The 14,058-nt window shown below is 52.5% G+C and overlaps 1 protein-coding gene across 1 annotated transcript in view; it reads left to right on the forward strand.

Annotated features, from left to right (window-relative positions):
* The window catches only part of PTPRS (protein tyrosine phosphatase receptor type S), an 89,536-nt gene extending 81,077 nt beyond the window's left edge, over positions 1-8,459 (forward strand). The window contains exons 30-37 of the mRNA XM_088067662.1: positions 108-262; positions 1,626-1,911; positions 2,455-2,633; positions 3,234-3,360; positions 3,440-3,565; positions 4,740-4,894; positions 5,564-5,699; positions 6,217-8,459. Coding sequence (XP_087923788.1) covers positions 108-262; positions 1,626-1,911; positions 2,455-2,633; positions 3,234-3,360; positions 3,440-3,565; positions 4,740-4,894; positions 5,564-5,699; positions 6,217-6,285 — 1,233 coding nt within the window. The 3' untranslated portion in view covers positions 6,286-8,459. The remainder of the gene's footprint in view (positions 1-107; positions 263-1,625; positions 1,912-2,454; positions 2,634-3,233; positions 3,361-3,439; positions 3,566-4,739; positions 4,895-5,563; positions 5,700-6,216) is intronic.
* The last annotated feature ends 5,599 nt before the right edge of the window (positions 8,460-14,058 follow it).

Genomic DNA, 14,058 nt, shown 5'->3' on the forward strand with positions numbered 1-14,058 from the left:
CCTGCTGCTGTTTTCCCTGGAGAAGGGCTGTGGCCCGCTCTGCACACCCAGCAGAGGCAGGTTTGGGGTGCTGCCGTGCCCTGAGCCCTGTGCTCCCTGTCCTGCAGAACGGCTCCAGCGAGAAGCGCGAGGTGCGGCAGTTCCAGTTCACAGCGTGGCCTGACCACGGCGTGCCCGAGTACCCCACGCCCTTCCTGGCCTTCCTGAGGCGGGTGAAAACCTGCAACCCCCCTGACGCCGGGCCCATCGTGGTGCACTGCAGGTACAGGTTCCCTTCCCTGGCACAGGGAGGCTTTTCAGGAGGCTGTGGATTTACTGGGGGACAGGGATCCCTCTTAGCCAGAGGTGGATTCCCAGGCAGCATCTGAGAAGGAAACCTGGGGAGTCCATTGACCATGGCATTTCCTGAGATGATGAGGGGTGTCATTTGTGCCAAATCACTTGGATCGAGTGTTCCAGGCCAGGCTGGACAGGGCTCGGTTCTGCTCTCGTGGGAAGTGTCCCTGCCCATGGCAGGGAGTGGGCCTGGATGAGCTTTAGGGTCCCTTTGAAACCAAACCATTCTGGATTTGATGATCTTGTTAAGCAGTGGGAAGTGCCTGGTGCTGTAGCAGTGTCTGGTTCTGTGTGGTGGGGCTGTCTCTGGTCACAGTGAGGAAGGAGGAGGATCAGGTGTGACCTTGGAGGGTGTTGGAGGTGTTTGGGAGGCAGAGCTGCCTCAGCTGCCCAAGGCAGAGCTGACAGAGATTGACAGGGGGTTTCTGAGCGCTGCAGCCTTTCTGACAGTGCCAGGCTGAAGGCAGGTAACATTCCCTAATTTAATTTACAAGCCAGTGAGGAATCCTTGAAGGCTCAATGCAGATAAATCCCCGTGCTCCTCAGGAGGGTGTGGAGGAGCCTGCGGGTTCCTGGGCACTGGGGGAAGATCTGAATTGCACAGGCTGCTGGGGAAGCTAATCCTGCCTCTGCTGGAGGATGCCATTTAAACAGTCTTTGTGAGTGGGCAACTTATCACTACCCTTGCAGATGGCAATTATTGTGCACCTCAGAAAATGAATAAAGAGCTGTCAGCTCACAACCAGTTCCCAGATCAGCTGCTAAATTCTTGCCAAAGCTCCAGTTACCTGCTTGGTTCAGGTGTTAGGCAGTCTAATTAACAGGGATCAAGGGGGCTTGATGAAAAAAGGGACAGCGCTGGAATGGTAAAAGGAAACCCTTTATTAGCAGTGGCACAAGAGAGCACAGAGCCCTGCTGAGGCACAAATGCCATTACACACAGGTCTGCTGTTACCTCCATGCACAAAAACATCCAGGGAGAGAGGAGCCACATGGTTCTGTTACAACATCACTGGTGAGGGCTGAGAGATCAAACAGGCTGTGCCAGCCTTCAGATCCTACCAGCCCCTTGCTGGAGCCTCGGGCTGCCACAGCTGTGCCTGGCCCGGGGGTCACAGTGGAGGGGACAGGACAGGGCACTGGAGTGGGACAGGACAGGGCACTGGAGGGGACAGGACAGGGCACTGGAGGGGACAGGACAGGGCACTGGAGGGGGGACAGAGCATGTGGAGGAGCAAGAGGCACCTGCCCATTGGAAGAACAATCCATCACCTGCCCCTTGTCCCCAGCGCGGGTGTGGGACGCACCGGCTGCTTCATCGTGATTGACGCCATGCTGGAGAGGATCAAGCACGAGAAGACCGTGGACATTTACGGGCACGTCACCCTCATGAGGTCCCAGCGCAACTACATGGTGCAGACAGAGGACCAGTACAGCTTCATCCACGATGCCTTGCTCGAGGCCGTGGCCTGCGGCAACACCGAGGTCCCGGCCCGGAACCTCTACAGCTACATCCAGAAACTGGCACAGATCGAGGCCAGGGAGCACGTCACGGGCATGGAGCTGGAGTTCAAGGTGGGGATGGGATGGGATGGGATGGGATGGGATGGGATGGGATGGGATGGGATGGGATGGGATGGGATGGGATGGGATGGGATGGGATGGGATGGGATGGGATGGGATGGGATGGGATGGGATGGGATGGGATGGGATGGGATGGGATGGGATGGGATGGGATGGGTCTGGCAGGGCTTGGTGGTCACACAGAGCCTTCGTCAGGCTGGTGGCACCTTGCTCCTTCCATGTGGGAGGTAATTACATTGCTGAGTTATGCAGCTCCCAGGGGAGACCTGCCCAGCACCACAGGCAGCTTCCCTGGTCATTCCAGATCCAGACTGAATTTGCTCCCTCTTAAACTGGAGGGGTTTTTAACTTTTTTAGTAGTAGTAGTATTTTCTGGAAGTTTTGCTTAGCGAAGGGCCTCAGTCTCTGTGCCCCAGCCACAAAAACAAGCACCAGGGGGGCACACGGAGGGGCGGAACAGGGGGGCAGGTTAAGGGGCTGGCACGGGGTCAGGAGAACCCTCCAGCTGAGGGAATGGGTGTCCCCTCCCCACAGCGCCTCGCCAACTCCAAGGCCCACACCTCGCGCTTCATCAGCGCCAACCTGCCCTGCAACAAGTTCAAGAACCGCCTGGTGAACATCATGCCCTACGAGACCACCCGCGTGTGCCTGAAGCCCATCCGCGGCGTCGAGGGCTCCGACTACATCAACGCCAGCTTCATCGACGGCTACAGGTACGGCCAGGCCACCCTGCACACGTGCCAGGGGAAAATCCCACACCCAAATCCAGCCTGCTCAGAAGACTTTCTCCCATGGTCTTAAATTACTGATCCCCTAAAGCAGCGCAGCCCTTCCTCAGCTGCAGATCCTGACCACAGAGGGTCAGCCAGGGGTGGATTTTGCTGTTGGGAGGTTTCTAAATATGGATTGGCCTTTTTATTACCTTTGTGATTTGGGGGCATTGCAATCCCCAAAGCTTCCCCCAGGAAGTTCCTGCCCTGGGAGCTGCAGCCCTCCATGGGTGGGTTTGGAGGGAACAAAGCAACTCCATGTGCAGGTTTTCCTCCTGTCCAGGACCAGCTGGGATTAGGGCAGCTCCGTGCCTGGAGGTTGGATTTACCCCTTGTGATATTTAAGGAGAGCCTCACTGTTGGCTCTTTTCTTCTTTGACCACTGGCACCAAAGACATCCCAACCCTTTTAGACCTTGTGCAATCCTAGTCCTTCCCCAGCATTTCCATTTGCTCTCCCAGCCTCCAGCCTTTCCGTGCATTTCCCAAAGCTGCTGCCCGTGCAGTGCTCCCCCCTGACCCCTCCTTGCCTTGGGCTCCCCAGGCACCAGAGGGCCTACATAGCCACGCAGGGGCCGCTGGCAGAGACCACCGAGGATTTCTGGAGGATGCTCTGGGAAAACGACTCCACCATCGTGGTGATGCTGACAAAGCTGCGCGAGATGGGGCGGGTGAGTGGGGGCCGAGGAGGGGCTGGGAGGGGAAATCCTGCAGGACAGGGACTAACAGGGACCTGTTTGCCCTGGGCAGGAAAAGTGCCACCAGTACTGGCCCGCGGAGCGCTCGGCACGGTACCAGTACTTCGTCGTGGACCCCATGGCTGAGTACAACATGCCCCAGTACATCCTGAGGGAGTTCAAGGTCACGGATGCCAGGGTAGGTGCTGGTGTGGGCTGGGATGGGGCAGGCCAAACTGGGAGGAAAGGGGCTGGCAGAAGACACAGGCTTTGGTGGGCTCAGCTGCCCACACTTTCTCTGGGATTATCAGTGGAGGAGAGCTCATAGAATATCCTGGTTGGAAGGGACCCACGAGGGTCAGAACAAGGTGGGGGTCGGGCTCTGCTCCCAGGACAAGACGAAACAGATTCAGGCTGTGCTGGGGGAGGCTCAGGTTGGACATCAGCAGGAGTTTCTTCATAGAAAGTGGGAAGGGAAAGGGGCTGCCCAGGGAGGTTTGGAGTCCATGTGCCCGAGAGCTCAGTTGTGATGAGGAACAGAGCACACATACACAGACTGTACTGGAATATTTGTTCTTAAAAATTGAAAGTAGTTTCAAACCTCTCTCACTGCCTTGAGTTGCTTTGTTAGAGATGTGCCTGGCTTTGGGGTTTAGCTGCAGATTATTCGAGGTGAAAGCAGAAAGTATTTCCCCTCAAAAGCTGATAAAAATCTTGCAAAGGTTTCTCTGCACCCTACAGAAAATAGCACTTCTGTGGCTGGGAGAGGAGCCACTGTCAGTCATGTTCAAAGGGACAAATTCACTCCAATAATCTTCAATTCAATGTCAGATTTCTCATCCAAAGGAACATTTCAATACCTCCTGAAATCTCTGTAACAAACATAACCCTCCCTCTCACAGCACAGCTTTTGAGGTTGCCAAAGTATTCCAGAACCTGATAATTCAATTTGCAAGGTTGAGGAGGAGGATGCCTCATCAGTCCTCATAGAACAAGATTTATCTTCCTGTCAGCTGTAATTCTGACACTGTGGCAATTCTTTGCGAAGATTGATTAGAGAGGCCAACACCTCACCTTGAACGTTCCTTTGCTGAAGACTCCATCTGTGCTGTCTGCAATGGTCAGAGCTTTCAGCACCTGCCAGGATATGGATCTGTGCTGACAGCCTGACTGCAGGAACGTCAAGCTGCAGCACAAGCAGCTTCATCATGGTGGGGCTGGATAATAAACACGGGTGTACTTGGCTACAACACTGAGTTGCCTCAACTTTTCATGCCCTTTAAGAAACCAGCAACAAAAATAGGGGAGTTTTTTGTCTTTTCTGTTTGTCGTCACAAATGCAGATGTTTAACTGTTCCTGTTTTGTCCCCCAGGATGGTCAGTCACGAACTGTTCGTCAGTTCCAGTTCACTGACTGGCCAGAACAAGGCGTGCCAAAATCAGGAGAAGGTTTTATCGACTTCATTGGGCAGGTACACAAGACCAAGGAGCAGTTTGGCCAGGATGGCCCCATCTCTGTCCACTGCAGGTAGGCACAAGGACACACCTCACCCAGATGGGATGCGGGAGAGAAGAAGGAATTAAAATCCAGATATCCCCCCTTTCCCACCCCATCCTTGCAGGGAGGTTTTGTGGGGGTGTCAGTGGCAAACACTTGCCTCTGCCAGCCAAACTCATCTCCCTGGCACTGCCCAAGGCTTTTGACCCTTTGTATTTAGAGGAGAGGTATGAAATACCTCTGAAGGAGATGGGAACCACAGTGTTATATATACCATGTCTATACAATGTCTATCATATTTGACCTGCAGAATTAGAAGTATTTTTTACCAGTCCCAACCCAATTTACACCTCCAGCACAGCTGGGCTGTGTTTTCTGCTAGCAAGAATTGTATGTCCTTACCCACAGGCAGGACAGGATGATCCATTTCAGAAACCCAGTAGTACATATTAGGCCACTGAATGCTGTTTACCACAACCCAAAGCTTTTAACTTTTGAAATTTCCCTTTCTCAAACATTTTTTGGGTCACACTCTGGCACTTGGGTTATTTCTGGGTATCTCTCCTGGAGGACTGACCCAGGCTCTCCACTTCCAACATGTTCCCAGGGCACAGCTCAGCCCCTCCCCTCCCAGCATTTACAGGAACATTTGGGCATTGTAGCACACAATTCCCTGTTTATTTCCTCCCCCTCCTGCAGCGCTGGCGTGGGCAGGACAGGAGTGTTCATCACCCTGAGCATCGTCCTGGAGCGGATGCGCTACGAGGGGGTTGTAGATATTTTCCAGACAGTGAAGATGCTGCGAACACAACGACCTGCAATGGTGCAAACAGAGGTGAGGGGGTCCCTGTCCTGTCCCAGGAATCATAAAATGGGTTAGGTTGGTCTGGGAGGGACCTCAAGCCCCTCTCATTTCACTCCCTTCACTGGCCCAGGTTGCTCCAAGCCCTGTCCAGCCTGGCCTTTCCAACCATTACCAAACCCTCACCTGAGGTCACTCAGCAAACCCAGGCTTCACTGCTGACTTCACCTAAGAAATACAAACTAAAATTTAAAAAAATAAATAAAATTCCTGTTGTTAGAAAGTCCCTTAAAGATTCCATCCCAGTCTGGAGCCCCGATTGTTACCCAAGAAGAAGAATTTGGCTGTGGGGCTGACAGAGAGTGGGGGATGTTCAGCACCTGACAGGCACAGACGTAAAGGGAAGAGTTGGAACTTCCCTCTCCCAGGAGTTCTCAGCTCTTTGAGAATCACAGAGGTTCCTGCTCAGCTTTGTGCTGCCTGGAAAGCAGCACAGGGATCCTGAGGAGCCATTCCCACTTCTGAGGCTGCTTCTCTTTGCTGTTGGCAGGATGAATACCAGTTCTGTTACCAGGCAGCTCTGGAGTATCTGGGAAGTTTTGATCACTATGCAACATAAAAAGCCATCGTTGTGCAGACTCTACCAACCACTTCAGTCCTGGAAGGCCTCTTCTGACCCAGGAGGAGCGCTTGAACTTACAAAACTGACTCAGAAGAAGAACCTTTTCATCTGGACAGTGCATCGGGAGCAGGGGGGAGGATTGGAAGGAACACCCCTGGGGACGTCCGTGCTGTAACCCGGCCCTGGCGGGGGCAGCTCAGGAGGGCTGCTCAGAACTGCTCTGGAACCTCAGGAGGTGTTCGCTGGGGAGGACAGATGGACACGGGGAAACTGATCCAAAAGCTACAACACACCTTGGGAACCGTTTCTGCTGGAGAAGGGAAGGAAAAACCGACTTTGGTTACATCATTAGAGTTCCGTTTATTTACTAATATAGTTGGCAGTCTTTAAAGGAAGTCACTTGCAGAATTGAAGGTGTTCTGTGAAAGAAAAGGAACTAAATCTCAACACTTAGGCAAACTTAGGGTCAGGAGTTCTTCTAGCTGGAGTCTTAATAACCTCAGTATCAGCATTGGGATGATTCTGGGCTTGCAGGCACCTTGCAAACAGCATTCACGGGATGCCCCTGCCACGCCGGAGGTTTTATAGCTCACATTTTGAATACTTGGAACATTCCTCATTTCTTCTAATTCCAAAATTTATTTTTTAGGGTATTTAAAAGGATAGAGAAAGAGCAAGAGTTACAACCCCCAGAGCTGGCTGTGGGGGGTGGCCCCTCCCCGTGCCTGGGCTGGGGTCTCTGCCTGCTGGGTCTGGGCCCCCTCCCAGCACATCTGGCTTTCCTTGGAGCAGGGTGGGATGCCCTGGGAAGAAAGGGAGCCCCTTCCCCAGGCTCTTTGCACATCCACACCCCACTGCTGCCCTGAGCTGTGTCCCCCTGTTCCTGCCAGCAGCATCTCCCTGCCAGGAGCCCCAGAAACATCTGCAGAAATTGATTTCCAGAATCCAGCTGGTTCCTGGTGCCAGCCCCTCGCCTCTGAACTCGGCAGCTCTCGGGAGCTGCTCCCAGGACTGGCCCAGCACCACGGCACCCCCTGCACACCTCCCACATCCCACAGTCCCCAACATGCCCCAGCTGTAAAAGAACTGGGAAAGATCCAGGAAGGTGCATCCAATGGCAAATACTGTGAGTGGCTTTCTTTAAAGTATCGATGTAACTGTAACAAGTGACATTACCTTTTTTTTAAATAGTGTATTTTTTCCTTTTTTTTTTTTTAAAGACAAAGAATATCAGTCAATGAATTTAAAAGAAAAATTTGCTTATTTGTTCATATTATGTTCAAAGACAGTCTATTTTTTCACTGTAGAAATGTTACGTGTAATGGCTGTGATATATAAAAATGCAGTGCAAATTGCTACTTCTACATATTGCTTTTCTACCATTTAAAAGGTTTAACTTGCTCATGTAAGAACAAAATGTCCTTTATGGATTTTTTTTTATTATTATTATTAATTTTTTTGGGTTCTCTTGTTTTAAATCACAGACATATCCCACGTCCCTGGAAGGGTGGGGAGCAGCAGGTGGAGGGGTGGTGGCAGTGCCAATTCCCTCCCCTTCAGCTGTGGCCAAACAGGGCCAGGGCTGAACTGGGACATTCAGCAGCACCAGTGGCTTTTGCTGACTGGGGACAGAGATGTGATTTTGGAGCCTTGAGACCCATCAGGTGTTTGAACATCCCAGGTGTGTTGCAGGTACCAGCCCTGCCTGTCTCTGTGCTGGTTGTGGCTCCAGTGCCTGGGAGTTTTCCTGCACAGAGCACAGGATATCTGAGAAAAGCCACCCTGCCCCAAACTCTGCTCACCTCTGCCCTCTCCTTTTTTTTATTTTTCTAGAAGGGGTAATCGTGGCCATCGAGTGCTGCCCAGAACCCCCCACACAACCCATTTCCTGTCTTTAACTGAAAAAAAGAAAAAGAAAAAAAAAAAAAAAATAACTGACTGAAAGGCTTCTTCGAGATTTTACTTATTTGTGTGAAAGTTGCCCAAATTTCTAAGTATGTTGCAGCAAAATCTTACTGGACAAGTTGGGGGGAGGGGGGAGGTTTTTTTCTTTGTATGAGAGCAAAGTGCTGTTGCTTTCACACTGTTATTTCAAACTGAAACAGTAAGTGGTTTTCATACCACGGTGTATGTAGATATATTGACTTTGTATTAAAGGAAGATTGTCTGAACGTGCTGCAGCCCTGTGTGTGTGGGAGGGGCAGGGCCGAGCTGTGCTCTGGGCAGGGGCTCCCAAATCCATCCTGCCCAGGGCAGGAACAGTCGCTCTCCCTCTGCTCCTGCTAAAAACGGGAACCTGTACAAGGCCAGCAAAGAACTGATCTGGGCAGCTTTGGGGGAGCTCAGCCGGTGTCTCCTGATCCACCAGGAATGTCCTGCCCCATCCATGTGTCCCTCATGGGCACAGATCCCTGTCCGTGTGTCCCTCACGGGCACAGATCCCTGTCCGTGTGTCCCTCACGGGCACAGGGTTCAGATCCCTGTCCGTGTGTCCCTCACGGGCACAGGGTTCAGATCCCTGTCCGTGTGTCCCTCACGGGCACAGGGTTCAGATCCCTGTCCGTGTGTCCCTCACGGGCACAGGGTTCAGATCCCTGTCCGTGTGTCCCTCACGGGCACAGATCCCTGTCCGTGTGTCCCTCACGGGCACAGGGTTCAGATCCCTGCTCTGGGGGAGCCCAGAGGGAGCAGGATGTGGAGCCTCGGCCCAGGAGCCACACTGGTGTCACCTACACAGCAATGGGGGATGCCCAAAGCAGTCCCTGAGCTCCAGCCCAGGGACAGCCTGGAAGGGGCTGAGGCTGCCCCTGGATCCTGGAAGTGTCCAAGGACAGGGCAGAGCAGCCTGGGACAGTGGGAGGTGTCCCTGGCCATGGCAGGGTAGCACTGGATGGGCTTTAAGGCCTTTCCAACTCAAACCATTCTGGGGTCCTCTGAGCTCCTGAAAACCCCTTGTCCCACTGATCCAGACCCTAAGCCAAGCCAAAGGCTTTCCCAAGCCTGACTGCTGCTCACAGGTAGACCCAGTCCAGCCTGAGCTTCCCACCTCACCCACCTTAGGCCAGACAGGAGCCTGGCAGGGAAAGGCTGCTGAGAACAGGGGGTTTGGAGAATGAAGGAAGAGTTGTTCTGAGATCTGGGATCCTTCCCTCCCTTCCACAGCTCCCCCTCTCCGTACTGCCCTGACACCACCAGCAGCAGTTTGACTCCAGCTTAAAGAAAAGAACAAAAAGTTAATTAGCAGGTTCTCAGAGAGCCATGATCAGCATCAGGTGAGTGAGATCCCAGGGAATGACATCACCTCCAAAATGTTGTTACTCCATGTGAGAGATGGAGCAGGGAGGGAGCCAAGCACACATCAAACAGCAGCGATCCTGATGGCACAGGAAAAAAGAGAGAGGAATAAACTCTCCTGGTTTATAACCACGTCTCACATGCCTGTGTCCCCCCAGGCTGTCTGGGAATAGCAATGAGTTTTGACTTCCTAATCTGGATTCAAAGGAAATTTGTGACACGAGTGGCTCCAGAGCTCGGCCACCAGACACAGGACAGGCGCCTCACCAGCCTCCCATCAGGGAGGGGATTTTTGATGCTCACTTTATGTTATCATTGAAGAGTAGAAAGGAAAAACTGATTCTTCTAAGCTCTGTTTCTCAGCCTCCCCCTGCCTCCCTCGCTGCCGCCCCGCTCCCCTGCACTCCCAGCACTGCTATTCCAGTCTCTCTGTGACGATAATCATCCCCATCACTGCTCCCCAGGCTCTTATTTTGGTTCCATCCTTTTCTGAGCTGGCATGACCATCCCCTGGGTTGAAACGCAAACCCCTCACAGAACTGAAATAAATTCCACATGGAGCACAGGAAGGTGAGTGGCAAAGAGAATTGGAACAACAGCTGCGAGCTAAGTAAACCTTTCAAAAAATCCCAACCAACTCCACAGGAAGCCAGTTAGGGAAGCAAATACAGGATGAAATCTTTTCACAGAACCATGGAATATCTTGAATTGGAAGGGACGCACAGGGATCATCAGTGCAGCCTCTGTCCCTGCACAGACACCCCAACAACCCCACCCTCAGCATCCCTGGGAGCTCCTGGAGCTCCGGCAGCCTCGGGGCCAGGACTGTTCCTGGGGGAATTCTGTGCCCAACAAGAGTGAGGCTCACGGGGAGCAGTCCCAGGAGAAGCTCCTGGAATTACATCTCAGTTTTAGTTTTTGAATGTGACAGCCTGATGGAGGGATTAATAAATGATAAAACAACTGGTAAAATAAATGATAACACAAATGATTCCAGGCTCTGGGATGTTCACGGTGCACCCCGACCACACCTGGGGCCCATCCCAGGTGCAAAGAGCAAATGAAAGAGGAATTCTTGCTCCAAGCTCAGCCTCTCCAGGTTTGCTGTGCCAGACAGCAGCAGCCTGAAACCTGGCACGGGGCTGCCTTTGGTTTTAATTAAACTCCAAGTGATGGCCCATTAATGCCCAAATGCAGCAGGGCAGGGGGAGGGCTCCTGCTCTTTATTGATCCCAGGGTTTTTCCCTCTCTCTGTTTCTCTCTTCTCTCTCACACGAGCTCCAAATGGCAGTTTTGACAGAGAGTTTGTTAGAGATGTGAGGAGGGGTGGAAGGAGTGAACCATTGCAGATAATATTTTACAGATCAGGGCTGTCACAGGGCTCCAGATCTACACGGATCCTGCTCCCCACAGAGGAGGGGGGTTAAGGCATGGACAGGTTTCACAAGGGATCTCAGAGCCCTCTTTTATTAAAGAAGAGAATGACACTGAAAGCAGAGCCAAACCCATCCCTCCAGCTCGAGTTTTCCTCAGGAGTGCCCAGGGCATGGCTCAGTGCTTGTTCCAAGCAGCAGATCCAGGCAGGAACATTCCTGGCAGGATCCAGAGCTGCCCCCAGCCCTGGCCAGTGTTGGTCCCATCTCCAGGGGCCCCAGGACAAGCCTGAAGGATCCCCTGAAGGATCCCCTGAAGGAATTCTCCTCACAGTCTGATCGATGCCCCCGCCAGCCCTGGCTCTGCCTGGGGCTCACCCCGACCTCCCTAGGGCTGCCCCACAAAGCTCAGAGCAACAAAGCTCTTCCAGGGCCTTGGAGGGAGCAGGTTTGTCCCAGGTCCCATTGACACCACGTTGGGCAAAAACAGTTTGTGCCTCAGCTGGAATTTGCAGCAGCCTGGATGCCAAATCCCTGAGGGGTTGATTTGCAGAAGCCCCCAGGCCCCTGCACAACCCTAAACCAAGAGACCCCTGTCTCCTGCAGCAGAACAAAGGCTTAAAAGTAGCTGTAAGTGGAATTTATATTCCAGAGGAAAAGGAAAAGCTTTTCTTGGTTTACAGAATTACCTAAGTGGCAAAGCAGTTCCCAGGCCAGGAGAAATTCCTCACGTTGCAATATGCTTTAATTATACCAAGAGCAGCAGTAACAGACCGAGAAATCAATTCCTTCTCCTAAATAAGATGGTTGCAAATTCCGTCGGCAAGTGAACAGATGTAGAACTGAAATGGAAAAAGTAAATACCCTCAGAGGTGCTGAGAAAATTGTCTTACTATTGCTACAAGTTCATCCTCTGGGAAGGGGATACAGGGAGCCTGCTCCCAGATTTCCCCAGGAGGAAACCACAAGTTCAGTCACTTCCCCTGCAGGGTCACCACAGGAACCATATGTCACATAATGCCACAGTGTAAGGAGAGATGGAAGAAGTGACAATTTCTGTCTGGGACGGGGCAAGCCCTGGCAGAGGTGCCCAGAGCAGCTGTGGCTGTCCCTGGATCCCTGGCAGTGCCCAAGGGCAGGCTGGACAGGGCTGGGAGCACCTGGGACAGGGAGAGGTGTCCCTGTCCCATCCCTGTCCCATCCCTGTCCCTGTCCCTGGAAGTGGGGGTGACCTGGGAATGTGGCTGTAGCCTGAGCAGCAGCGTTTTCTCGCTGTGTGATAACCATTCACTCTCCCCAGCCATTTGATGTCTTCACCCCAGTCCAGCTTTACCCTCCCATTTGTTTTCCCATTGTCTCCTCATCCATCCCTCCATCTGCAGAGCAGGAACACAGCAGGATCCCTTGGCAAAAGGGATCAAAGCCCCAAGTCCTGGTCCCACCGTCCCTCCATCTCCTGAAACACCAAAGGCCCTTCCAGAGGGAGGGAGAAATTCCTGATTAAGGAGTTTGGGCTGGCTCCATCTGTCCGTGCCCGGCCGTGCACACACGGGGCACACGCAGAGTGCAGATGGCAATCCCAGATTAATGGGTTACACAAGGGCTTTATCCCGGGCTTACTGAGGATAATAAACCCCTGGGGGGAAAAATTGTGTCCAAATGATTAAAAAAAAAAAAAATCTCTTTTCTTTAAATATATAACATTCTGCCTGAGCCATGCAAGGTGTTGTTCAGGAAGTTGCTGAAGATCAGAGTCAGGCTCCACTTCCACCAGCCCCTTCTCCCATCTCAGGGCTGGGCAGCACTTCCCAGGGGAATAACCAGGGCAGGGTGGGGATGGCACTTGGTACTTCTGTGAGCAAACCACGACCCACACCCAATCAATAGATGTATTCTTATATTTATTTATAGTGTATTGTTTATATTTATTGCTGTTTAGGACAGCAAACACCCTGCTTGAGGCTCATACTGGGTGGGGCTCCAAGTATCCTGGTCTAGTGGAAGGTGTCTGCCCCTGGTTGGGATGAGATCAGCTTTTCCAACCCAAAAACCATTCTGGAATTCCCTGAGGTGTCCGCCCGTGTGCTGAGGCTCAGGAGAAGGGTGGGCAGGCCCGGACAGACCCTCACATCCACCCGCAGTGCTGCGGAGCACACGGGCACAGCTGCCAACCCTTCCCGCGGGGGCAGCGGAGTCACACAGCCAGAAAAACGATGAAAACCACCAAAAAAACAAAAGACTAAAATAAACCCAGCGAGGGCCTGCGGGTTTTGGCCGCTGGGGAGGAGATGTTGGAGCAGCAGGGGAGGCCCCTGGGGCCGGGCCTGCCCGGGTGTCCCTGGCCGGCCACAGCGCTCAGGGCAGGCCCGCCCCGGGGCCGGGCTCTGGGACAGCCGGGGCCGGGCTCTGCTCCACGGACAGCGGGAAGGAAAAAGGGCCTGGAGGAGAGACGAGGGAACGACACCGAACTGAAGAAGGCTGGAGGGCCGCTGGTAAAAGAACCCAGCGGTGCCTGAGGTTACAGATCCAGCAGGCGGAACCGGCCTGGGCCAGCCCTGAGGGCTCCTGCAGCCCGGGAGGGCCCCAAACAAACCCCGCACTTGGTGTCAGAGCCGCAAACTTCCCACAGGGACACCTGAAACACAAAGTTGACCTTCTTAAGCAGGAAGAAATGTTTTCACAATTCCTTAGCCTCAGATGTCTCAGTCCCCTCTCCCACCTCCCTCTGCTCTGGGCTCTTAGGAGGGGTCATAGTTTAGGATATCCCCTTTTAGCTACAAATAATGATTTTAGGTTGAAACCTAAAGATAAATCAAACCAAACTACTATCCCCTCAGGAAAAGTAGATTCAAATTGCTGCACAATTTTTTATCTAAATAATATTTAAATTTTAAAAAGGGGGGAGAAAAACTAATTACATCTTTGTGTGGAAGATCATAAATCACATAATTACAATAGGAACTTTCCAACGGACCAAAAGCAGACTACACAAGTTCTTATCTCATTACTGTTTAATTAAGAATTATGTTTGAGCATCTTCTTTTTAATTATCACGGAGCCCAGATGACTTCTAATCTCCTTTTTACCCAAAATGAGGGAAGGT

The sequence above is a fragment of the Pseudopodoces humilis genome, chromosome 28 (assembly GCF_049639895.1).
Source record: "Pseudopodoces humilis isolate 2021_Gansu_Grassland_sample_001 chromosome 28, ASM4963989v1, whole genome shotgun sequence".
NCBI lineage: Eukaryota > Metazoa > Chordata > Aves > Passeriformes > Paridae > Pseudopodoces > Pseudopodoces humilis.